Source organism: Bactrocera oleae, chromosome 5, assembly GCF_042242935.1.
Source record: "Bactrocera oleae isolate idBacOlea1 chromosome 5, idBacOlea1, whole genome shotgun sequence".
Classification (NCBI taxonomy): domain Eukaryota; kingdom Metazoa; phylum Arthropoda; class Insecta; order Diptera; family Tephritidae; genus Bactrocera; species Bactrocera oleae.
Window position 1 is genome coordinate 67,640,263 of NC_091539.1, and position 26,903 is coordinate 67,667,165.

The 26,903-nt window shown below is 33.4% G+C and overlaps 1 protein-coding gene across 2 annotated transcripts in view; it reads left to right on the forward strand.

The window, feature by feature from the left end:
- Positions 1-26,903, forward strand: part of lz (lozenge) — a 36,947-nt gene continuing 10,044 nt past the window's right edge. Inside the window, exons 1-5 of one of the 2 annotated variants that reach the window (XM_036362465.2) lie at positions 1-494; positions 3,696-4,630; positions 7,221-7,460; positions 18,243-18,617; positions 24,262-24,477. In XM_036362465.2, the coding sequence (XP_036218358.2) occupies positions 4,153-4,630; positions 7,221-7,460; positions 18,243-18,617; positions 24,262-24,477 (1,309 nt within the window). In that variant the 5' untranslated portion in view covers positions 1-494; positions 3,696-4,152. The remainder of the gene's footprint in view (positions 495-3,695; positions 4,631-7,220; positions 7,461-18,242; positions 18,618-24,261; positions 24,478-26,903) is intronic. The other variant, XM_036362466.2, reaches the window with a different exon arrangement.

Consider the following 26,903-nt stretch of genomic DNA (forward strand, 5'->3'; position numbering starts at 1 on the left):
CGCTGGCTCACTGTAGCTGCTGGGTTAGCCCACTGCTGGTGACCACGGCAAGTGCCAGTATCAATTTTGTTCGGTTCATAAAAGCATCGCAGTAGCAACGGTTTTATTGTGTGACGCAGACCAGTGATCGTTGAGAGCAAAATTCAAATACACTTTACTATAAACGCGCGTAGATGAGTAAGCCGCAGTAGTAAATTCAAATAGAAAAAAAAAAAAAAATTGCGCGCTGAAAAAACAATAAAATTATAAATTCATAAAAATAAATATAAAAAAAAAATCAATATGAGTTAGTGATCTGAGTAATAAGAGATAATAAATTATATCAACAAAAAATTAAATTTAAAATAATGTTATTACTTCAATGTGACGTTTGAAACACAAAGTGAAACTTTGACTTAAACTTATGGTTTATTCGTAAGAATATTATAATTGAGATTAAGAAAGTGCAGTCAGATAAATATTTGTGAAAATCATCGAAATTTTGCGCTAAAACGGTTTGTGAAAATTGAAGTTAAATTTGTAAATGCTACAGTATTATTGTTGTTGTGTTGTTATTTGAAAGCGTTTGATAAACACCATTTGGAATAACATATATGTATGTATGTGTATGTATGTGTGTATACATGCATTTGTAATATAATATCAACAGCATAGCGTGAATAATGTGCTATTTCTAATTAATAAATTAAGTCAATAATTAAATATAATTACAGCTAACCATTTACACACGTTTTATAACTAAACATCTACACGGAAACTTATCAAATCGGACTACATATGTACTTGTCTACTTACGTAAAAGTTGTTGTGAAATGTTAATAATATTTGGTTTGTCGTTTTCCGGTAAAAAAAAATTTCCATCTTCTTTCGTAAAAATAAACAACAAATTAACGGAAAGTTCACTGATTGACTTGCAACAATGCTTGATTTTGGCAAAATGCTCAAATTTAATTAATGCTAATTAACGTCAACTCAAACTACTTGGCGCCAAGCGAGTGGTGTGATTTTGTTTGTTCCTTTTTTTAATAACGACACATTGCGTAAATGTAAATGTGGAGGTATTCACATACATACGTACTTACATGTACATGGGTGTAAAGAATTGTTATGAAAAACGTTTTATATTCCAAAAATAATACAAGATTATTGTGTAAAATATATTTTGACTGTTAAAGTTTTGAATTAGTGGAAACCATCGATCCAAATGAATAATCCTACCGTTTATGCAATACAAGTATTTTGCTATTAATTCTTTTTCTAAATCATCTTTTTGTTTTCTTCAAAATACGATATTAAAAAGAAACTACTCTTATTGAAACAAAATTTGAATTTGGATGTATCTGGTAGCTGACGGTTAAAATTTTGTTCATAAATATGTACATACGTACATATTAGGGTGGATCGAAAAATTTTTTTTTTGGCTTAGCCTGGGGGTAGATTTAAAAAAAGTAAATTTTTGGCCAAAAGCTCAGTTTTAAAGTAAATTTCCGAGTTAAAATTTACATTTCGTAAGTTTTTTTTGATAAGTGCTCTAGTCAATTAAAATTTATCAACTTAAAAAAATGTTTTGTGGTCATTATTGGAGTTTTAAAAAAAATTCTTATATGACCACATGCTTTCCTTAAGAGTTAAAATAAATTCTGAGTCAAAAACAGTCAAATTCGGTATATTTTATATAAACGTGAAGAGTTTAAACCAAAAAATTATTTTTTTTGTCCAACAAAATTTTTAACTCGAAATTTACTTTAAAACTTAGTGCGCCACCTCTTAATATTAAAAAAAAAATTTTTTTTTATCCAAAAATTTTCTTTTCTTAAAATTTTTTTTTATCCAAAAATTTTCTTTTTTTAAAATCTACAGATTTACTCCCATTTTTTTTCTCACTCCTTCCAAATACATATATACATTAATTATGATGTAGTGAATCGTTATCTATAAAATACTCAATTTCGAACTTTTTGAAGACACGTTTTTTGTGTTAGTGCTTGCAAGACACTACGTTGCGATTTGTCGAATAATACACAAATGTCACATTCGATCAACTTTATTTAAACATTTAATTAATTTGTCTTGGATTTTGACTTATCCCTTAAGATCTATAGCACCTAAAAACAACACTTTATTTGATTTAAACAATTTGACAAGGATTTTCAAGATATTAAATTATTTTGGGCTTAAACGTTAGGACCTTTAGTGTCCTAAAAAACTATTCAATTGATAAAATAATGCAGCTATATTTTACCCCTCTCCAATATGCTGTAGCGTTAAAGGGTTTATTCCAAATTATGCGACGATGGTACTCGGAGAGCATCGCACTTTTTTGGGTATCACATATAATTTTATCTATTGCTTTTGATTGCGTGTGAGAGTGTTAGTTTGCATGTGATTTTTACAGTTTGAACAGGATATATAAAGTTTGACACGAAGTTTGTAACACCCAGCAGGAAATGTCGTAGTCCCTCAGTTTTTGAGATATCAGTCTGAAAATGCCCCCCCAAGTAGCTGCTCATTTGTTAAAACCGCCGATATCGGACCACTAAACATCGGTTATAGCTGCCATACAAACTGAACAATCAAAATCAAGATAAATATCTCTTTATACCCTTTTGTGAAGGGTATTATTATAGCTTCGGTGTAACTGAAATGTTGTTTTTTTTTTTAAATTAAAATTTAAAATTTATTTTAAGCTATTGCTTAGCGGTGTGGAAAATTCGTTTGGATTTAATATATTTACTAGTATGTCCATGTTAAAGTAATCGAAAATACGCTTCATGTTCGTCACAAAAGCATATGAAAGTCATTCGATTTCCTTTTTGATTACTGCCATCAGTAGAGACTCGTATTCGTCTCAATAATCGAGAATTTTTAGGTATACATATTAGATTTACAAGCATACTTTAGTTTAATAGCGAATAATCTTATTTAGAGTATAGCGAAGAGAGTTTCTCTGTTTTAAGCCAACTGCATTTGGCCAAAAATCAGCGAACATCAATATTAACTAATCGAGTTCACAGCAAGAAAAAACAACCAGAAATCAAGCTTGATATTCACATATTCACACCTCCATTCAAACAAGCTTTTACGTTTCGTTGTCTTTTTCTGAGAACTCGTTAAAGCCGACGCATCAGCTCAAGAAATAAAGTCATACACGCCGGCGCAGCTGTTTCAGCGTGTCTTTCGCGATAACGGCGCGCTACTGACTTCACCGGAGCGGGTGACTCACCTTACGATGCGTGCTGAAGCATTCCGTGAGCTTCAGCGCAACAAACAAACAGCGAGACAAGTGTACGTCACGCTGTCTCGTTTCAAAATTACAAATTGAATGAAGAGATTGAATTGTATTAATTTATGTTAATTTGACGCCGCTTTTTGCTTAATCATTTATTAGCTAAGTTGCTAATTTGTCATATGCACAAACAAACTGCTGATACTCATACATAACTACACATATATATGTACATATAAATATGTGAATGTATGCGAGTATATGCAAATCACTCTGAGCAATTAAAAATCAGTGATCAATTCAAAATTTCCGGTAGAGTATGGGATTTTCCAATTTTTTCGGAAGCTACGAAGCTGCATTTGTGCGTCAAAATCACGCTACGCTATAATATAACAACAACAACAATAAAACTGTGACAATTTGTGTTAAATTTCGAAATAATCATAAAAAACCTGATTCAAAATTTCAGTGTTTGGCTAATGAAAATCTATTTAAATGAAAAGTGCAGAATTTGTGTTGCCAGACGGTTTTAGTTGGAAGATTACAAAACACTTCACAATTAAAGCAAATGCAAGTTCAAGTGTAAAATACCGTTAGAAAACTCATGTAAAAACACACGCTTGGTGGGCTCACCCCAGTGAAGTACAATTTCTTGACTTACTTCGTTTTAAAAATTCGCAAAGCTGAAGATAAAAACTACGCCCAGTAATCCTGCCGTCGCCGCCGTCGTTCCGAATAGTATTCCGCCATTACAACAACATTCCGGGAGAGTTCATAACGGTGCAGACACCTACCACCTACCAACGCAGCCACCGTTGCTGGCTGTACCCAACAACACCAACGTGGCTGCCGTTGGTTGTCTTAGGTCCATTTCTTCCGCCACCGTTTATCCGAACGCCGCCAAAATTGCTCCTTACCAAAGACGAATGCATATGCCGGGCGCATCGGCTGCAGTCTACAGCGGCGGTTCATCGTCTGGCGGAATCGTCGGTCTCGGCAGTGGCGGTGTCGGTGGCGGTGGCGGCGGCGGCGGCGTTGCCGGTGTCGGCATTGGCATTGGTATCGACGATGCCGTCGGGCACAATGTTTGCAATTTGATTGGCAATGGCGCCGCCGCTATGGCCACATCGTGTACCTCGCCGATGCGTTGGTGTGAAGCCGCTTCAGTGCCGCAAACGTTGCCACCCAGTAACGCGAGCATTGGTAGTAGTTCACCCATTGGCGGTGCTAGCAATGGTACGGCGCATAGTAGTAATAGTAATACGAATAGTAGTAGCAATAATCATAATAATGCTAACAACAATAACAACCACAGTAGTGGTGGCAATAATGCTAGCTGTCAGGATTTGTGGTGGACGGAGCGAATGGTGGAGATGGCACACGAGAAGTTTCCCAACGAATTAGGTGAGTACGGCAGTCGTTTTGAATTTTTTTTATATTTATAAGTATACCTATGAGTGTATTAGCGCTTTCTTTAAAGTATTGGAACAAATCTGTGAAATATCTAGCTGGCGCTTCTAGCGTCTTTCCTCAATTTATCTCCACACTCTCTGTTACTGCTTAAATAAGTTTGCTGGCCCGTCGTTTTTCATCTGTATATGGAAGGTCTTCCGAAAGACCCAATTATTGAGATATCGATCTGAAATTATGCACACGACCTTTTCTTCCCAAGAAGCCACTAATTTGTTGGAACCACCGACATCAGAACGCTATAGAATATAGCTGCCATACAAAGTGTTCGATCAAAATCAAGATAAAGATGATTTATAACCTTCTATGCTAAAAAAATGCACCTGTGATGGGCATTATAGCTTCGGTGCAGCTTCCATATCTATAAATCATATGTATATACTCGTAAATTGGATCTTTTTAAAAATGGAATTATGTAATTTTTTTGAGTTGGCGATAAAAAGCTAGTGAATTTAAATTTTTTTTCATATAAAACTAATCTGGTATGTCCGCATACGCTTCGAGTTCCTTAAAAAATAACGGTTATAAATTACTTTACGCAATAAAAAATATGTTTTGTTATTTAGAAGTCTCGTGTCAAAAGGCATGCCATAAAAATCAGTGTTCATATTTATAATTATTATGCCTACATACATATTTATATAGTGTAAAGCTAGTACCCACAGGCACTTGCATACATATAAGTATGTATATACCATAAATTTGGTACATAAGGCTTCATTTTCCATGTAATTCGATTCGCCTGATATTGATACGTCTTTCGAGTAAATACTATGTGCTAAAAAAGTTGAACGATTTCGCATTTTTTGTTTGGCTAAGACTTTTTTCGATAGTAACTTTCAGAATATTTCATTTTTATTCGAAAAATGCATTGATACTTGAGAAATTGAGTGCCAAATATAATATATAGTATAATTTTATTGATGCCAATGTAATGGATATGAAGAATACGCGTGTTGTATTAAAAAATTAAAAAAATCACACACACATACATGCATGCAGTGTTACGATTACAGATAAAACAGTCAGATAAAACATTGTCAAAAACTTGCTAGTTGCCTAGTTCGTCAGTTGGAATTTCGATAACTGTTGAATCACTATTGACTAATTTCCGGTGACCTGTTAGAATCTGCTTCATCAGAATCAAGTTGTGTGTATCACATTACGTTTCTTCTGCGTTTTCCACTAAATAAAAAAAATTATATAAAACCAAAATTTGAAGAAAGCTTGAATTGGCGCTTTTCGTAAAACTAATTCACATTAAATCGCTATCAAAAAACTAAACGCGATGTAAAAAAATAAAAACAAGTTTATCAAGTCACTCACGAATAGGTTTATGAATTATCGTTTATAAAAACAATTTAAAGATTAAAACCTTAGTCAATAGAATTAACAAGCACTGATATGAATACTAATCTAATCAACGAAGTCTTCGTCATAACCATGTTTACATACTTAATTATGCCCTGAACGGTCTGTCTGTCCGTCTGCCTGTATATGTACGAACTAGTCCCTCAGTTTTTAAGCTATCGATTTGAAATTTGCACCTGCCCTTTTCTTACTAAAAAGCGGCTCATTTGTTAGAACCGCCGTTATCGGACCACTATAATATATAGCTGCCATACAAATTGAACGATCGGAATCAAGTTCTTGAAAGGAACCTTTGTATTTGTGATGGGTATTCTAAATTTTTATACTACTTATACTTTTACATACGTATAAGGCCTCGTGAAAAAAATTCCCTTATTTTTCCAATATATGGCTTTAGTGATCTCTATCCCGTGGTGTATAAGTTTAATCGTGTTACGCAATATGGCGTTAGAAAGATAGATTTCTTACTAAAAAACTTCTCAGACAGTTTTATGATTGCTGGACTCATTATTGTGAGAGTACACGTCAAAGATGGACACCAGTAAAGAGAAAATATCACAGATTTTACATATTTTCTTCGATAAAGGCGAAAATGCCAGTCAGGTAGCTAAAATATGTATAGTGTTTATGGTCCTGATAATGTAAAAGGCAATTGTGCGCACTTTGGGTTTTGTTGATTCCGTTTCGATCAAATACTTTGAGAGGGATTGTGTGCCATCAGGATAACACAAAGCCAGACATATTGATAGTGACTCGCCAGAAGTGCCGGGACCTTGCTTATAGTCTGGACCTCTACAAATAATACACATATCGGTCATATGGTGAGTACAATACATTCTTCAGTAAGAAACTGTTAGGTATAGAAACATGAAACTTTGATACAATATAAAGCTTTATGTAATGATCATTCCTGCATAATAACTCAACAATCGCTCTACTCGAGTAATGATGGTCTTGCAGCAAGCAAACGATATTGTCACCATCGATGCTTTACACTTAATAATGTTGTCTAGGACAATGCTTGTCAACAACATGCCAAGCAACCGAACTATAATTAAATCATATTAATGGAAATTGCACATAATTAATTAATCAACCACTTTAATTAATACAACAACAACTAACAACAACAAAATATCGTTTAATCTTTCAGTACGCACCAGCAATCCATATTTCTTATGCTCCAAGCTGCCACCACATTGGCGTGCCAACAAAACGCTACCCAACTCCTTCAAAGTGGTGGCACTTGTGGAGGTCGGCGACGGCACGACAGTGACGATACGGGCCGGCAACGATGAGAATTGCAGTGCAGAGCTGAAGAACTGCCAGGCGACGATGAAGGAGCATGTGGCCAAGTTTAATGATCTGCGCTTTGTGGGACGCAGCGGACGAGGTGAGTGATTGACAGCAAATAAAGAATGAATATATTTAAAAAGATGAGTGAGAAAAAAACAACTAAAATTTGTGAAAATCAGAAGCAACAACAGTCAATAATGAGCCACTGTGGCAGCGTTTAACTTCCGTCAAAGCATTTTCGGCTTTATGGGTTGTTACTTTTACAACAACTTTTGTTTGGTTTTGCTCCCATGCAAGAACGCATTTTGCGTCACCTTAAGTGAGACAAATAAATAGCCACAAATAAAGCGAATGCTAACTGCACAAGCGGGCGTGAACCAGAAGGCACTTGCACAAATTACATAGTATGTATGTATGTATATGTATATGTATGCGTTAAGCTGCACAAAATCAATGAGGTTCACTCACAGAAGTCGTCACATTATGTCGGTACGCCCGAGGTGGTCAGGCACCTATTGAACGCATTATATACAATATATGATAAATATATACATAAGTTCTCCACTTGCGCTGCTCCTTGCAAGTCTGTTTGGCCCGCTCGCAACTCTTATAAATATTTCCAATTTCGTATCGTCCAAATTGCATACGAGCGTCGAGGTGTAATTCTGCAGCAACAAATGTGAGCGTGTCGGAGTTCAAAAACTGCACCAACTGTCATCTCCCATCCATCACGTGTCCATGCGCTTAGCTGCAACCAGTCATTCATGCAGTCAGCCTATGACATTATGTTGCTGCACTTGACGATCGTGCGATCGTTTGGGCTGTGCGTCGTCGTTCTGCATTCGAAATTGCTGAATAGCAGTACATTTTTGCAACATTTGACACGCAACACAAATTTTTGCCATCAATAATCGATTTTAAAGTGTGCACGTTGGCATTGTTGTTGCACTGCGATTGCAACATGTCATCTTCATTCCATTCAACGGCTAGCCAGCAGCAAGTAGCGTGTTGCAAATGTAGCAAGTGCATGCAAGGTGAGCGCTGCATCGCGATCGCTCGCTAATTCTCGGCCGAAGCTGGCAATTAATGCACTTAGGAAATTCACGCAACGACCAGAAGGCTCGTGCAACAGTTGGCCGAAAATGTTGTTGCAATTGTTGGTAATTAGGCGGAGCACTATGTAAGCTGTCTGCAGTTTTGGGATACTTCTCACGAAGAAAACTAATATTTATGAATTTGATATACATAAAACTATATTTATATATATATAAATTCGATTAAGCCTCTCATATTGAAAATGGGCGGAGAATATATTTCACTGAATTCTTTTAGAGGCGTATTTATTTTATGTAAACCATATACTTAGCATTTTTAGGCATGAATGAGTTCAAAATGACATTTTAATAACTTAATTTTACTCATATCAGACTTTATACACTTTATATAATATATACTTATATATTTATATTATATATAAGCAAGTCTTGAGTCCATTTCGAATTTTAGTTGGCTCCTAACAGTCTTTTCCTAGTTCTTACTAGCCACGTCGTTTAATATAAACAACCTTCAAGTCGAAATAAGGTTGCTTAATAACGAAAAAATATGCTTGATGAATTTCTTTATCTTGATTTTGTTCAGTTAGGATGCTGGCTTTATGCGATAGTAGTGTGTGCTAAACAATTTGTTTGGTGATTATAGCCTTGCCGTGGACTTTTAATAATCTAAAATATTTTTCTTATGTTGATGGGATGTAAATATAAAAATAATAAAAAAACACAAAAAAACAATTACATAACAAAAATATTCTGGACCTTAAATTTCGATTAACATGTGATAGAATGATTTTCATCAAAAAAAGTTGAAGAAATAAGCATACAAAAACTATTTTGCCAACTTTCAAAAATTCATATCTTTAAAGCGGAAAAAACACCCCTCTGAAAATTTCAGAATTTCTTTAGATATGTTAGACGTATAATATAAAATAATTTGAGGCCAAAATTTTCTCGCAATGCTTACTTTTTACGATTTGAAAAATTCAAAATTTTTGAATTTTGGTAATTTACAAAATTTTGTTTCAAAACATTTTTTTCATACCTCTAAGTGTTTTTTGTTTAATATACAGTAGTTTCTGGAATATTAAATAAATATACTCATAAAATCGGAGAAAGAGTGAAATTTTCAATAGCTCTTAGGAAAATATTTTCAAAAATTTTTCCTTTGGCAGAACTTCGTTTTATGATAAGACAAAACTTTACACCAAAATTCATTCGAATCGATGGGGGTCGCGTCTAACTATTGGTCGATTTGACATGGAATGACCCAGATGACACTTTGTTTGCAATGGCTGCAAACTAATGCATTGCTAATGTTTCACACATAGAGCCAAGATGTGGGCATGACATCGATATACATACATTATGGAAAAACGCTTTCGTTGAAATGTGGAGAGCAACAGAATAGTAGTGAGCGAACATCATCAGCAGACATCTCTAAAGAATAGGGTCCAAGTAAGACTTTAAGCAATGGTCATAATACTTCGATATAAGTGCGTCTACTTGTTTTCTTTTTTTTTCAACATAACGTAATTTTGCTACAAAACCTAGATAGTTTAACTTAGTTGCCGTTGAGTATTGTTATCTTCTGGTAAAGGAGACAATAAGAGATTTAGAAGGATGACTCATGTTTAGTTAGTTACATTCAGACTCTTTGTGTTTTAATAAAACCAGAAGCTCGCCTACATTTTAACTCCAAATATATATCTACAAACATGTATGTACATACGAGTACATACATATATGCTCCGCTTTATGAACACGACTAACCTAAGTGAAATTAAATAAATTTAAATTCTTGAAACGAATTTTTTTCTGTAAATTTCAAAATTTGGCGTATAATAATTAACAAGCTTCGATAATGGAATTTCAAAATTTTCCTCTGCCAACTATATACAACCCATATACACATATGTATATATACGACTTTTTATGACCTTGTGGCAGTTAAGAACATGTTATTTTTTAACTGCGTGGAGTCAATGGCCTTAATAAAGTTTTTAAAAATTCCTTAAATATTAATAATTTAAATTTTTCATTTTATTAAATTGTTGAGTTTTGAGAATTGCGGTATTTGTGGTTAGTAGTTTAACAGTACTTGATTTGAGATAGCAAATAGAAACACTTGAAAGTACTAAAATATATATACATATGTATATATGTTTAAGTACGATAACTCAAAAATTTCAAAACAAAAAAATACTGATTTCTGATTCAGTACTAATATTTTTTTTAATCAAAATTTTTTGAAGAATTTTAACTTTGAAAACATGAACTTAATAATACGAAAAATATATTTACTTACTACACTTATGTAAGTATAAGTACTATTTGATTTATAATTGAGGCGATAAGGAGCACAACGAGTATGAGAGCCTAAAAAGGGCGATTTTTATATCCTGAACAGTTTGCCACGATGTTTGTAATACCCAAAAGGAAACGAGGGCGACACTTAATATAATATAATATATGATCAGCGTGTCGAGCTGAATCGATTTAGCCATGTCCATTGTCTGGCCCTCAGTTTTTGAGTTATCGATCTTTTGCACCGATCCTTTTGTCATCAAGAATCTGATTATTTGTTGAAACGGCCACTTTGACGAAATTTGCCGAGATATCTGCACAAAATTTGGCATGGCTTATTGCCTGAGGCAATGGTGCAAACTCCGTAAAAATTGTTCAAAACGAGTCACTATGGCATATAGCTGCCATGCGAACTGACCGATCACAGTTCTTGTAAGGAATCTTTATATTTGTGTAGTGTAAGTAGGAATCTTTATATTTATGTAGAGTTAACGTTTTGTCTTGTTTGAATTAAAAAATAAACTGTAGCAATTGTTTTCAAATTTAGGTGTATATTTATACATTTTTTAAGTATATACAAACATTAGAATTTTTGAAGTAAAAATTGCAATATTTTTCTTGTTACATGCGATCACCAACGGCGCTAAAAAAACGGCTACTATAGTGATTCCGACTTTCTCTGTGAAACCTATCATAGAATTCTCTACTAGCAGATATTCTCCGTACCTACGTACCTCGAAAAAAATTAAAATTTACAAAATGGCGGCGTTTTAAAAAAACCAAATTCTTGCCAAAATTCGATTTTTGATCGGATCAATAAAGTGATAGGTAATTGTATGGAGAACTACACCTAATTCTGTTTTTACGCGGAAGATTGGTGGATCCACAAAAAGTCGTGTAAAAAAGACATTGATCGTATGCAAAATGAGGTGATTGGTTCCTTATCTTTAATACCTTTTAAAATTTGTGAAAAATAAGAATTTTTTAAGTAAAAGTATTAATGTTTATTTTATCAAATCACACCTATAATATAATGTGTTTTTACACAAGCGTAGTTATTGAAGAAAAAAATATATGCACACTAAGCTTAAAAGTAATGTAGATTAAATGTATGGCAAGTTCAGAAACTGAAAAGCATAACATAAAACAGCTAATTATAGCTGAATAAATATAAAATAGGTGTCATGAATTCAGATATTATTGGTTTGACGTACGAAACAGAAATTGTATCGGTTTAGGGTGTCACGGAAACCTATTTGATCGGTTTTGTTATCAGAAATGAAACAAAAGGATATTCGCGGACAGATTTGCAATGTAAGTTAAGAAAATAATTTATATTATTGTTACGTTTTAATTTATGGCTAATTCTATAGAGGAAAGCATAAGAATAAAACACAAAATGTCATAATTATTGAGTTTATGAAAAAAATCCAGATATTTTAAGAGTATTTACAAAACGTAATAAACGTGAATTAACACCCAAATGCGTCTTTATTCAGTCGATAATGTGATATAAATCTGTAAAGTACAACAAGTTGATTACTGTGATCTTTTACTATCTTCCTTTTAATTTTTTCGTTGCTGTTTTCTTTTAATAAACTAAAAGCTAAAATAGCGAAACTAATTATAAACTTTAGTAGACTTTAATCGGTATTTCAAATTTATCAAACGCTTCCAAATTTATTCATGTGCAAGTTTTGTCACATTAGTAAACAGCTGATTTGAGTATTGGTTTTGCATATGTTCGAAAAGACGAAAATCCAATCGGTTGAAGTCCATTGAAACTCAGAATTGGTTTGCAATTCTGACAACTACGCAAATCTGTCTTGGATTCCACAACACCGCTGATTAACATATTTCAAATTTGCTTGTATGCACGAAAAGTGAGTTCCCTTAAATTTGTGATATGAACATATTTCGCTAAAACTAATTCTGACAAATAAAATTTATGCGTGTTGAATAGAATAAAATTGTGTAAAAAGATTACAAAAATTTTTATTTTCCAACCGTGTTAAATCCAAACCGTGTAAAAACAGAATTAGGTGTAAATAGTTACAGAACATGCAGAAAAATTTGATAGTGTTCGGATCATTTGTCTCCGAGGAATCACTACAGAAAGTTGAAGAAAAAACGCTGTTTCAAAAAAAAAATGTGGAAAACGGTTGGCCTCAAGGGCCATCCCTGCAACTTCCCTCTAATTTCATACGCTAACGTTCAAATTTCGCTTTTTTCACTGCTTTTGAGCTCTTCGAAATTTTTCGTTTTCGATATCTAGCAAGTAAATCAACCGATTTCGGCAAACGATGTGTTTCTTCAAGGTTTAGAACTGATTAGTTTTGGTGTCGAAAAAAACGATTTTTCAAAATTTTTATTTTTGAGATTTCTCGAAATCTACTGGTCCGATTGGGTCCAAACTTACACGAAATTCAAGTGCAATGAAACCCTTTGGAATGCCGTTTAGTTTATTCAAATCGGTTGAGCAGTTTAATAGTTATAAGAGGGTCACATACATCCACACACACACACATACATACAGACATACGGACATCATCGTAGAAATGTTCGGGGAAGCTTCCTCGACCCTCAGAACGTCGAGATCCGTTGAGAACTCGATTTTTGCAAAATGGGGTGAAACCAATATCTTCCCGATTTTTAGAAAATTTTCCATTTTCTTAGCGGGAAGTTAAAAAAAGATGCTAAAGATAAACTGATTACCTACATTGAATTTTAGTACTTTAGAGCCTGTGTATCAAATAATATTTTTAATTTTCATTTGATATTTTAGTTTGCTATTTTTGTAGGCATAATCTATCGATATATGCAACAATATAAAAAAATATTTTTTTTCGAAATTTCACACCAGGTGTGCACTATAATAGAAAATCGTTTTCCATAACTCCATTTTCAATTTCATATTTCACACTAATTACGCTTTACATAATTTACTATTTACATAAATACAGCATGTATGTACGAGTATGTACATACTTAACTCATTATTAGTAAATACACTTCACATTTAACGCTGAAAAGAGCAGCAAAGCAATTGTCGCATATATGTATGATATTATATATACACACAAACATGCATACATACATATGTTACTACATAGTAAAAAAAAAAGAAGCAAACTCATTGCTGTCTGTTGGTGACGATTTAAATGTCGGTTATGCCGGTCGTTGCTGCCTTTGATTGGACTGACATTTAATCATGCGAAACAGCGAAAACAATAATTACGCGCATAATAATGTCTCTGCAAGGACTGCAAGTAAATAAGATTTTTTAATTTACTCCAATCTTTTTTTTTATGCCCGCTAACAGTTGGGGCAAAGTGTGTGAATGCGCGCAACAAATTACCATTTTGTCATTGGTCACTTGTTACAGAATCCGCCGCTGGTCAGCTGGTGTTTGTGACAGCCGCTTGAGCGTCATCACAAGTCACATCAAATGCCATTTTGTTTATTTCGAGAAATTTAGCGTTTAAGCTACAATGAAAAAATCGAATACAAAACCAACACTAACGATGCCAGTTAGATTATTCAGATGGGTATATTACCCATATATTATTATATTTGAAATAATATGAACTTAAAGCGTAATATAGCTGCCATACAAGCTGACCAATCAACATTAAGTTTTTATAAGGAGTACGTTTATATTTGAGAAGATTTGCGAAATTTGGCACAGATAATTATCCGAGGCAATACTACAATCTCCGAACAAATTGTTGATATCGAACTACTATAGCATATTAGCATCAATATTAAGAACAAATCCATGTTGAAAGGGATCAAAAATTATACTTAATTGTTATTATGTTTGGGCAAGCTCTGTTTTGTCCGGGGTTGCGAATTTTCTAATTAAAAATTTTTGAATTTGAAATTAAATTTTCTATTTTTATTCCAAATTATTAATAAATATTTAACATTTAATTTTTTTTAAATTTTTAGTTCAAGTTTCGCAATTAAATATTCAAAATTAGATTTTTAATTGTAACATAAGAATTAAAAATTTACGAAATATTTTTAAATTTACAAATCAAAAGCTGGAATGAAAAAGAAAAAAAACCTAAAGATATTACACAGATATTTATAACTGAAACATTATAATTAAAAATATTTATATGTAAATATGTTGCAATTTTATTAATATGTACATAAGCTCTCCTTTAAAAAAGATAACTAAAATGGTTGAACACAAAGAACACAAGAGCGAAATTATTCAAAATTTTGTAAATTCATTTTCTTTCAATCCGGTATTTGGCATATAAATTTTGATTTTTAAATTTTATTTTTAGGTTACATTTTTTTTAAAATTTGAACGGTATTTGGTTTGAGAAATTTGAAAATTAATTTTTTTTCTTACTAAATAAAATAAAAATTTTGATTTAAATAATAATTCAATTGTAATCCTGGTTTTTCTCTACTTATTATTATTATTATTATTTTGTTTTACTTGACTTTTTTCAATAACGATAAATTAAGCAGCATAATCTCTCACATCTTCACTTCAGTATCTCTTAAGTAAATTGCTCTTCCAGATCATAAAGAAAATATGTTTTGCTTTCCTTAATTTGTTTGAAAATCTTAATCCTGTCGCAGATAAAATCGCATTTTGTAAAATATTTGACTAATATGCTCAAAGTCCTCATTAGCCGCTGCATACTTTCACCAACTCGTCACCAAGCAAAGCAAAGAGTTTACATACACTCACATCTAGTACCTACAATATGTATGTATGTAAGTGTGAGAATGAGTGTTTGAGCGACGCTTGAAAATACCGAAAACTTAACAAGATTAATGAATTCAATTTGTTTGCATACAATTCAGTTTGACTTGTGTAGAATTCAGCAACTCTCTTTTTACGTAGAAGAAAGCTTAGTTGCGGCGAGTGCGTATCATTGTTTTTTCAAGAAGAGTTATGTACTTATGTTGGTTTTGTTCTTGTTTATTGGCAGCCGGTACTTGCATATAATGAGCGCATGAGAGCCTGCTGACACGCGTCATCAATAAGCGGCTTTGAGCAGCGACAACTAAATAAAACGCAAAAGGCAAATACCCCACCAAGAAGCCAAATCTGAAAAGAGATAATCATCCTTGCCCTATGACAAAATATAAAAAGTACAACAACAACACGGTAAAGTGGTGGCATCACACTGATTTATCTGCTGAACTGATTTTTGCCTCCACATTTGATGGACAATGCGTACATTAGTACATACACACATGCATATGTATGTACTATATAAATATTTTAGCCCTTTTGTTTAATTTTCTGCTCGCACGCTCCTTTGTTATTAGACTCTGAGAGCGCTGAATTGGTTCACCGATCCAATATACCGTTGATGATGGTTGGTGGCGTCGTCGCTGTATGACTAATTTAGATTATTAACTTTCTGGAATCATTTGTTGTTGTCTCTATGCAAAGGCTTCGTAAGCATTGATCTTCGCTTTTGTTTTGCTTTGTTTTATTTTGATGAATATCGCAAGCAAATAGGTATTAGACACAAACAATTTGGAGCATATACTTGTATTGTAAATATGGTACACACATACACATGTGTATATGATCTATATACATATCTATGTATGTAAGTTCATAATAATATTTTCATTGTTAAGACAATGCTACGAATTTTGAAAATAATTCTTTTCGCTTTTTCCTAATTTTTCTTGTTTTCGGGACGTTATATCTTTCATCGCAGCGCTTGCCTCCGTGCACATACATCTTGCTTGTATTATACCTATTTCTTTATGTAGTGAGTTTGATTTATTTACGTATAATTTTTATTAATTGCACTTTCAAACGCGATGCGGCGTTATTTGCTCTACAACTTCATCGATCGTCTTTGTTTTTTTTTACCGATTTTAGCTTCGAAAATCTTTGGTCCATTAGCATGGACCCGTGCCAGTTGCAAATGTGCGTAGTTAATAACTTTATTGTGCTCGTTAAAAAGCCTCAATCGCTTGTAATGATTCGTTGGTAATTTGGCTTACTACGTGCAATTAGCTGCCATCCTTACTGCCTCTGCTCTGATTTGTGGCATTTTTCTGCTTTTATTCTCTCTTTTGTTTAACAATAGTGGGAGCTATAATTTGAAAACGCCTCCAAATTGTAATCTATTTTTACCAGAAGCTTTTATGTTGTAAACACCGTAATATTTGAACTTGTTTGTCTTCTTATAGACAGTTATCTAGGTTTATGTGAGAGCAGTGTTATTATAACATATTATGGTAATTACTTGATACCAGGTTCGGACTATAAGGCGGATGCTTTCCGATGTTTAATGACTAAAGCTGACCGCTTTCGGGCGATTGCTTCTTTCAGACGGTCCAATTGTTGACAGAACAGATCCGCATTATGAGTTTGGCGGTAGAGGAGCAGCTCATAGTAGATGATTCCCTGACAATTCCACGAAACACATAGCAAAACCGTTAACATCGCCTCACCGCGATTCGAATACGACCGTTTTCACTTGACGTTGTCATAATGGACCTAAGAACCCTTTTAGCAATGAATAGATTTTGGTTTTGATTCAGCAGCGATGCGCGAATGGAAATTTGGTCTAAGATATTTTTTACGTTAGCTTGTGTGGCACCCATACATCGAGTTTTTTTTTTTATATCCAGCCTTATTCAAATGGTTCCAAACGATTTATTGTGCAATGCTAAGCTCTTAGGCAATCAACATTTTCTCTCTCAGCTATCTTTACAGATTCTTATACCTGTTATGTATCATAACATACTTGTACTCGTATATACATGAAACATTGATTGAAGACCGTTCTCATTGGTCTTCCAGCTATTTAATTCAATCTGAGAACAAAAATAAGTTTAAAAGTCGTATAAATTTGGATGTAAAATTATCCAAGAAAGTAAAAAACAATAAAATACTATAAATGTTAGCACGTACATTTGAGACCTTTCAACACTTTTATTTTTAGCATGAACCATCCCACTGACTCTTGTTGACCCAGTAACATTGAACTTTGTATCCACAATTTTCTCACCCATAATTCATCATTTTCCCATTTAGTTGCTGTCAAAAACATTGGCAATCAAGCGAAAAAGTCCTTAAAATCATTTCACACCCTCGGCGGGCTTCTTTTCGGCAATTAAATGCTCCACTTTGCAGCTTCAAGCAATGCCGCCAACTGTTATGGCGCGTGTAATGATCACTTTAAATTAATTTACCCATCACAGAAGGGCGGGGTGTGGCGTAATTCCTGCAGGATGTTGGCGTTACTCAACAAAGGCACCGACTGCCGTTTGCCCGGTTGTAGTCTTAACACCGACGCTCAACTGCTAAATCCATTTGCATGTCACACGATTGACATATTGCCACATTGTCGAAGATTTACGTTCGCACTTTACTTGTTGAGTTCGACAGTGTCGGCTATTATAACATTGTATGGTATTTTTTTACTTCAAGCCGCTTTAAGCCACTTTAATTGAATAAGCCTGAACTTTATTTCGACACTAATTTATATATGTTTGTTGTTTTTGTTTTTGTATATTTTCAGGCAAAAGCTTTACGCTTACCATCACCGTTCATACGAGTCCAATACAGGTGGCCACCTATGCCAAAGCTATTAAAGTCACCGTTGATGGTCCGCGTGAACCGCGCTCTAAGACAAGTAAGTTGGTTGTTGCTGGCCAGGGCGGTCGTTCGGTGGCGAGTAGAAAGACACAAATGACACGTAGATATTTTTCCTCCTCTATCACTACTACTACTACTACACATAGTTCCGCAAACGCTTTATACAAGTACGAGTTGCAAGTAATGGACTCACAAACTCCAGCCGAACAATACACACGAACAGCTGCAACGCCGTCGTCCATTAAGTCCTGCCGTTCGTTAGAGCAGAGTGATTGTGGTGATTCCATGATGAATAATGGTGAGAGTTTCATCAGATAAAAGATCCATCCATATGAAATCAGATCTGTATTGACACTCAAAATACTCATTGAGATCAAAATTACAAGAAAAGTATTTAGAAAGGATATACCAAGAGGAAGGCGAGAAGGAAGTATGAGGAATTTCATAGAAGCATCGCATTGTTTTTAAGTAACGAATAGACTCTCTAAAGACTAAGTGTACTTCTAGCGCATAAAAAAGCAATCATCCATATAGCAATTCGTTGGCTTCAAATTTTAAGCTCCTTTCAAAACAAAGTCACTGAGAACCAAAATCATTTATAATTGACTTTAATTTTATCTGTACTTTTATTTCTGTGTTTATGGTAGCCCCAAAGAATTTAGTGGAATGATGTCGAGTTGAGTCGCTTGTTTCGCGACATCCTCTGACTTGGCATTTACGTCTATTTTCTGTATCCTTTAAATATAGGTAGACAAAAACTGTTTTTGGAATTGAATATGTATATAAATTTATTGTATCTATAAATTTATAGGCATTACCAGTAATTAGCGGGATATGTCAATAAAATTACTTAATTTAAATTTTAACAAAGCTAGTCACCTCACTTATGGGGTTACGTGGGTTTCGTCGAACAAAAAACACCCAATTTTTTATAATTTTTTTTTTCAAATCAAAAATGAAATATTTTATTCAAACTGTTTATTATTCCGAAGATACATATTTGATAAAGATTTTGTGAAACTTTCGAAGGAAAATAATCAAAACTTGGTCATTACGACGTCATTTCTGGTAGTCGCTCGGAAAAAAGGTGCTTCCGCGTTGACAGCAGAACTTCTGACAGCATCATCAAAAAGAAAAAAATACGTGTTTGAACTTAGACTAGATTGGACGGAGAAAAAACAAATAAAGTGAAAATTGTATTTTTAGCAGACGTTGAAAAAAAAACGCAAATTTTGATGAAAATTGTTCGACATTTTTTTTAAAATAATTTTAATTGGAATTATATAACAATATAAGGAAGATAATTGCATTGAATTGAAGACCTTGTAGGTCTCGAAGACCTGTGCAAAATTGCATTAGGATCGGTTGAGTAGTTCGCGAGAAATCTTGACAAGTGACTTTGAAAATACAGTTTCGAGAAAAACGCGTTTAAAGTTTTAAGTGACTATATAGCTGACCTCGAGCGCGCCACTTTTCAAAGCTCTACCTCCAAAACTATTATTTGGATCAGCTTGAGAATTTAGAACAATATTTTAGAGATGTTATACAATTAAATCAGACAAAATTTTTTTTTTGTTTTTTGAAGCCGTGAAACCCCTTTTCATAATGTAACTGTATTTTTTTAAAAGCTGTCTTTATCAACATATAAATACATATGTAAATTTAATCGACACTTTAGACCTATTAAATCAATATATTGTGGCTTGATTACCGAATTTCATATGTGAACTTGAAGACTCACTCGAGTTATGGAGTGTTTTTGAGTTTTGCGCCAAAGTTGAGTAATTATCTAAAATGAGTAGTCTTAAAGCTCCTTTTTGGTTCACATCCGGCTTTTGTTGCGTTTGACTAATTACAGTAACTATTTCAAACAGCTGAACGATATATGCAACTCAGTGAGATGTTCGCAAAATGTAATCTTCATTTGAAGGCAAATGTAGAAAATTGGCATTATCGATTAATGCTCTAAATGTCGTGTCTGTTCGTCAGTCCATTCGTCCAAGTGAAAAATTGGGAAAAATTTGAAACATCTCGATAGCATTTTGTAACGTCTCTGGCATTCTAAGAAGCGTAGTATTGCAGATGAGCAAATTCGAATCCATGCCACGCCCACAAAATACTGTTAATAGTAATAACTAAGTTCACAAATTAGGTTTAAGTTTAACCGACTAATAATAGCTGTTTTCGGTTCGTCAAGCTGGGAGAGTAGTGAATCGAACCAACTATGCCCGTTGTTCAAACAATTTAATTTTTGAGAACAATTTGTCATTTGAGTCATTCACAATGGGAAAACTGGTCTTAACTGAGTAAAACCAAGCTTGGTAGCATTAAAGATAGCGGTTATACCACATTAATGAGGTATCCGCATACCATCTTATACGAATTCAATTGAACAACTATGTGGTTGCTTTACATGTAAATATTCGGACAAGAAAGCTGCATGACAAGATCGGAAAAATTGTGAAACGAAGATTACAATTGCCAGAGTCTTTAGTAGGGTCACTACGGCTTTTGCAATTTTTAAAACAGCCGCTTTGAAGTACTCTATAGATCTACCCACTTCAGTACAGTAGTACCTTTTTCAAACCCCATTTAGAACAAATTTAATTTATTTGCAAACAATCTTCCGATCATAGTTCAGCATGTCTATATTTATGGGGATATACTGCTTAAGAGTTTATATTAGGGCTCTTAAAATTATTCGAATATCCGATTTGTAACCGTTCGTATGAATATGAACCCAATAATACTATTCGAATCGCCGTAACATTGCGACTATTTGAGTATTGCGAGTATTTAAATAAACGAAAATTGTTGGCAATCTAAGCAGCCTTTGATTTGTGTATAAAATTTTATTATTGAATGTTTCACATTTATTAATAAAAATAAGAAAAATGAAGGAGCGCTTACTATTCAAATAGTCGACAACGAAGGGTTAACCATATAGTCGAAAATGAGCGGTTAATCGAATAGTCGACGACTTACGATGATCCGGTTAGTGCAAACCGAATATTATTATTTGAATAATGCTCTATTCGGTTAATTCGGTTTATCCGATTAGTCGAAAACGCGTTGAAAATGCGTTTTATTTAACAAATAATAATATTTAACAAATATAAAATAATAATAATAATTTTGCGAGCCGATTACGCTAAGTTAAAAAATTCATACAAATTTGCTCTTATTTCCGAAACTATTTACCGGATCACCTTCATCTATAAATGCAAAAACATAAATCGTTTTTTTTTTAATTCACAAGTGGATATAACGCCTTAAGCATGTTCATATATTTATGTATGTATACTTCTAATATGAAGTTGACCACATTAATTTATTTGCATAGATGTTTTCTAAGAGTTGAAGAAATCTTCTGAATAGGCACCATTTTATATAACTATTATGTATGTTCATTCATTATTTCTTCAATACTTTTTCTATTTGCTCTTAATTACATAAAAATATTGTTTTTGTAAAATTAGTTGATATTTGCTTGTAAGTGACGCACCCATACCACTCATCCATATTTGATGCGCACATTGATATTCTGTTATAACTTATAGATACGTGTATATTTATACTTGTTTACAAAACCATTGCGAAAAAAATATTTAAAAAAAAACACTTCTCATTTCGCAAAGGACACAAATATCAAAGGGCAAAAATGTGCGGTAAAAGCCACAAAAAATCTTACTTTTTGCCACTTGAACGCATCAAGTCAGGTATATTTACCGTAAACAATTATTATCATATTTATGCTACTCAAAGAGCAACGGCTATGCGTATCCAGCTGAGTCCAGGCGCTGGCACCTTATTATTGATTGTTTGGAAAACATTTGGCATGCAAACCATGTGGTCACACAAACTGTTTTTTCTTTGCACCTACAAATTGCCACACGCACACGCATACACACTCAACAATCACACAGGCACACCAACACACATTAGGGCACTTAGAGAAAACGGTAATGCAGGAAAAGTAAAAATGCGGAAAACCACATAAAACAAGGGCATAATTAGCATTTACGCAAGCAGGAGTTACAAAGCGACAACAACAACAAAAGTGTAGTAAGAAGTTACCCAACAAAGGATCGTTTTCACTTTGCCATTTTCAATGCAATTTTCATGCACTTTTTATAATCCCTTAAATGAGCTATGAGTATAAGTATATAAACAGCTATTATATTGTATTATGTATATATGTATGTGTGAGCGAATACGTCAAAATATTTCAATATTAGATCGGTTAAATGAAGGGGCTTAAGGCGCACGCACACAGAGCGTGACCATATGCATGATTTTAAACTAATTCTCAAGTAGTATAAAAGTACATAAGGCATACACATTCAAGTATATACATATATTAAATACTATATGTATTCACATATAATGTGTATATATGTATGTACCTTTACTTAAATTAGAATTAAAAAACACTAATATATACCGTTTCAAGTAACGGATATGCACGTAAGTGTATAGTATAAACATATATACATACATTTATATGTATATAGAAAGTTTATTTTATATACTAATACACCTGTGGAAATATGAGCGTAGTGGTCGTAATGTTGGGTCAGTGTGTCAGAAAAAAATTTCACTTGGACTTTTGCATTCTTTGCAGAAATCGAAGAGTGGCTAGCAGAAGTGAAGTTTTTCTTAAACAAAAAAAAAATTAAATAAATAAACTTGCGGTTTTGCACTGAATTCATTTTTTATTGTTCGGCGTTTAAATTGAGTTTCTGCTCGAAAGTGTTTGTGTAATTTAGTAGAGCATTTGTAAGTCTTCACCAGCTATGTACATAAGAGTATGTATGTACATCACTTGCTCATGTTTGGCTATCGTGTTTTTAAATGCGCCATTTTATCCTTTCTTATTGGTGTGATTACCTTGAAAGTATGTTAATTGCAGTATTGTGTTTATTATTCATATACATAGGTGACTTGTTGTTTTTGTTATAGTTCACAATAAATGTGTATTATTTTATTGTAATTAGTGGGAAAGCTTTATCAAAGAGTTAGAGTCCATTTTTGAATCGGTTTTCTCTTCCATAAATGCTAGTTCTGGCTCAAACTACTCCAGTTTATTAAAGTGGCAAAAATACTTCGAGAGCCAAACATGCTTTTCATCGCCTTTAAGGGGGTATTCTGGCTTAAAAGTCGTTTTTCTCTGAACTACTTTTTTTAGAAACGGTGTGCATGATATCTCAAGTTCTACATATACATATACGTATACAGAGCTTCTTTATACATTATACTATGGCACTGCGAGAGGATTTTTGAAATTTTTTTTTTTTTTTTTTTAAATTCCGAACGGCAAAAAAACAGAAATAATGAAACATAGTTTTCAAACAGCCCCCATTTCTGCAATCTTTATAAAATTGCGTGGAGTCGTGTTCTCGAGTATAGTTGAGCAATACTAAAAGTTAATGCAATGAGTACAGACCTTCCTCTGGCCTCAATATATGCTACATAGTGAATTCCGACTCTCTTACTCTTCAGTTCTTTAGGATATAGTACGTTCGGAAAATGCTCGTGTGAAGCTAAAGCCCTCTAGTTGGCGCTAAGGTCAAACTCCCATATTATTAGTTTAATTCAAATTCAAATTCGTCAAATTATTAATTTAATAAAAATGCCGAAGATCGTAAACACTCTTTTAAAGCAAGAGTCTCCACTTGAAGCACAATACACATGATACTGTTAAATATGAAGCTCCCGAATTTCGTGCCGCATCGTTTCAAAACTTAAAAATTACATTTAATATAAATTAAGATCATATAGTTAGTTATTTTAATTACTATATTAATTTGAGTTAGTTGCATTTTAAACATATCGACATTTTTTTTTATATATATTATTACTCATAATTTCTACATATAACATACATTATCTATTTTATAAAGAAATTTAATTCATAAATGCACACTTTATTTTTTTTCCAGGTCCTACCGGCGGTCTTCCATTTCGCCCAGTAAGCATCTTCGATTCACCCTACCCGACACCGTTGCGTGATTTCGAACCGCGTCGTCCCATGCGCCAACCGCCGGCTGTGTCTTCCAGTACCAATGTATTGCAGCAAAACGCCAATCACTCATCGCCCAATAGCAGTCGAACAATAAATAATGAAATATATAAACCAAATGCGACAGAGATATCAGGTAATTTAAATTAAGACAAGCTTATTAAAACGAAAACTGTTACGCATAGATATAAATAACTTTTATGTAAACTGCAATTAATCTGTATGTGTGTGGCATTTCTGTGCGTACTCGTTATTAATCATTCGTCATATGTAAATATCTACACATGTTCCACTCAGCTTTCAAGCCTACAAACGCTTTGTAGTTCACTTGCTTCACTGTATGCTTTGTTTCTTATTGAAGTTGATTGCTCAACAGCAGCAATCCTGCATCGAATAGAGTTATTATTACCCTTTCGTAATTCAAATGGGAGTTTTATGTGCTTCCCATTAAACGTTTTAATTGAACTTTCCTAGAAAATGTGTCTGTCGTTCTTTCGAAATCAGTGGTTTAATTTCATCATTATTTCTTGCGAGTTTCTTTAATATTTTATATACTTTCTTTGTCATAATTTTTCGTTATTATTCATCGCTTATTTTAGGCTATTCAGAAATTATTGAACTATTATGTTTTCTTTAAATTGTATATATTGCTATATATTGAGTTCATTTCAGTAGATCTTTTGAATCATCTTTGAATTAAAGATAAATTCGTTGTTCTCATGCAAAACAAGAAAAACCGTGAACTTCGGTTGCACCGAAGCTACAATACCTTTCACAAATACAAGGGTTCTTTACAAGAACTTAATTCCGATTGTTCAATTTGTATGACAGCTATATGTTATAGTGATCTGATCTTAAACATTTCTGCGGAGAATACATTGTTGTCTTAAATAATAATCCATGCCAAATTTCGTGAAGATACCTCGTCAAATGAAAGAGTTTTCCATACAAGCACTTCATTTCGATTGTTCAGTTTGTATAGCAGCTATATGCTATAGTGGCCCGATTCTTCCTGGTGAGAAACGGTTATGTGCTAAATTTAAGATCGATATCTCAAAAACTGAGATAATCGAAGTTCGCGTATATACAGGCGGACGGACGGACAGACGGACTGACAGACGGTCATGGCTTAATCAACTCAGCTCATCATGCTGATCATTTATGTATTATATTTTATAGTGTCTCCGACGTTTCCTTTTTGGTGTTACAAACTGCGTGGCAAACTTAATATATCCAGTTCAAGGTATTATAATGAAAGTGGTGTTTAGTAACAGGACACATGTTTTCTATACATAGGTTTTGTGACTAGATTACTATAATATTTTCAAGCTCTGTATCGTTTGTTTAGTATCACACATGATTCACCTGTTCTGGTGGTGAAGTTGAGAAATTACATGCTCTTAGTCACAATTCTTCAGTTTTCTAAGTTTCAATCTGCATATAAACAAAGTTGTCTGCTTTCAAGCCATTCTTTTTGTAATGAATACAAAAAATCGTAAACGTTGCCTAATTTCATTGTTCCCTTATAGTATGTATGTATGTATATATATACAAGTATATATGGTAGTTTTGACACACCCACGCAATATATATGGTAATGAAATAGAAGTTTGTAGATTTTCTAAACAGTTTATATTAAAGCAACTACAATTAAGGTATTTAAACGGCTGTTATGTATATATGTAATAGTATATACATATATAGCGCAGAAGCAAGCATCATTTTAATACAAGAAACATTTTTTTTTTTCATAAAATGCTAATGAGCCAAATGACACATCGGTGCGAATTTACAAAAAAAAAAGCTTTTTCGCTGCACAGTCCGGAAATGCCTACCACGATAGTAGAGCGTAAAAATATATACCTAAAAGCATTGAACCAGTACACGGCGGTAGGCCAAAAGCAACAAAGTGGAGCTTAAGCTGTTAATTTATTGAAAATGTAAAACAAATATGAATGGAGTAGCCAGTAATTGGGAGGAAGAGATTAAAACTTCGACAAACCAGACAAACACACGTACATATATACATATGTATATTTGCCATCACCAACATATTCACATGCATATGTACGATTGCGAGCCAAAACTTGCCTACAATTCCGAGAATTCAGTTTAAGGCCGTAGGAAGAATGCGCCGTTATATCATATGCGTAGATATATATACTCGTACATATTGTGTGTATTGTATGGTATGTACAATATATGTAGAGCTTGTATATACAAGTATTATTAAATATAGTATTATACAATAATTGTATTAAGTGTGATGGTTTTAAATTTGTGAGGAAGATATGCGTAGTATACAATAATATATTATATTATATGTATGTATGTATATCGCCTGCATGCAAGTACATGTGTATGAAATTTGTTTTGAAGTGCGTAAAGCCACAAATCAATCCAAATGCGGTTGCGCAGATGTTGGATGAAGAAAACCACGATTAAAACAAAATATATACTATGTACATATGTATATTTTTTTATTGAGTTACCACAGTTCTTATCACCTAGAAACCATTTTTATACATTGCTTACATAATTAATTGAGTATTTGTGATTAAA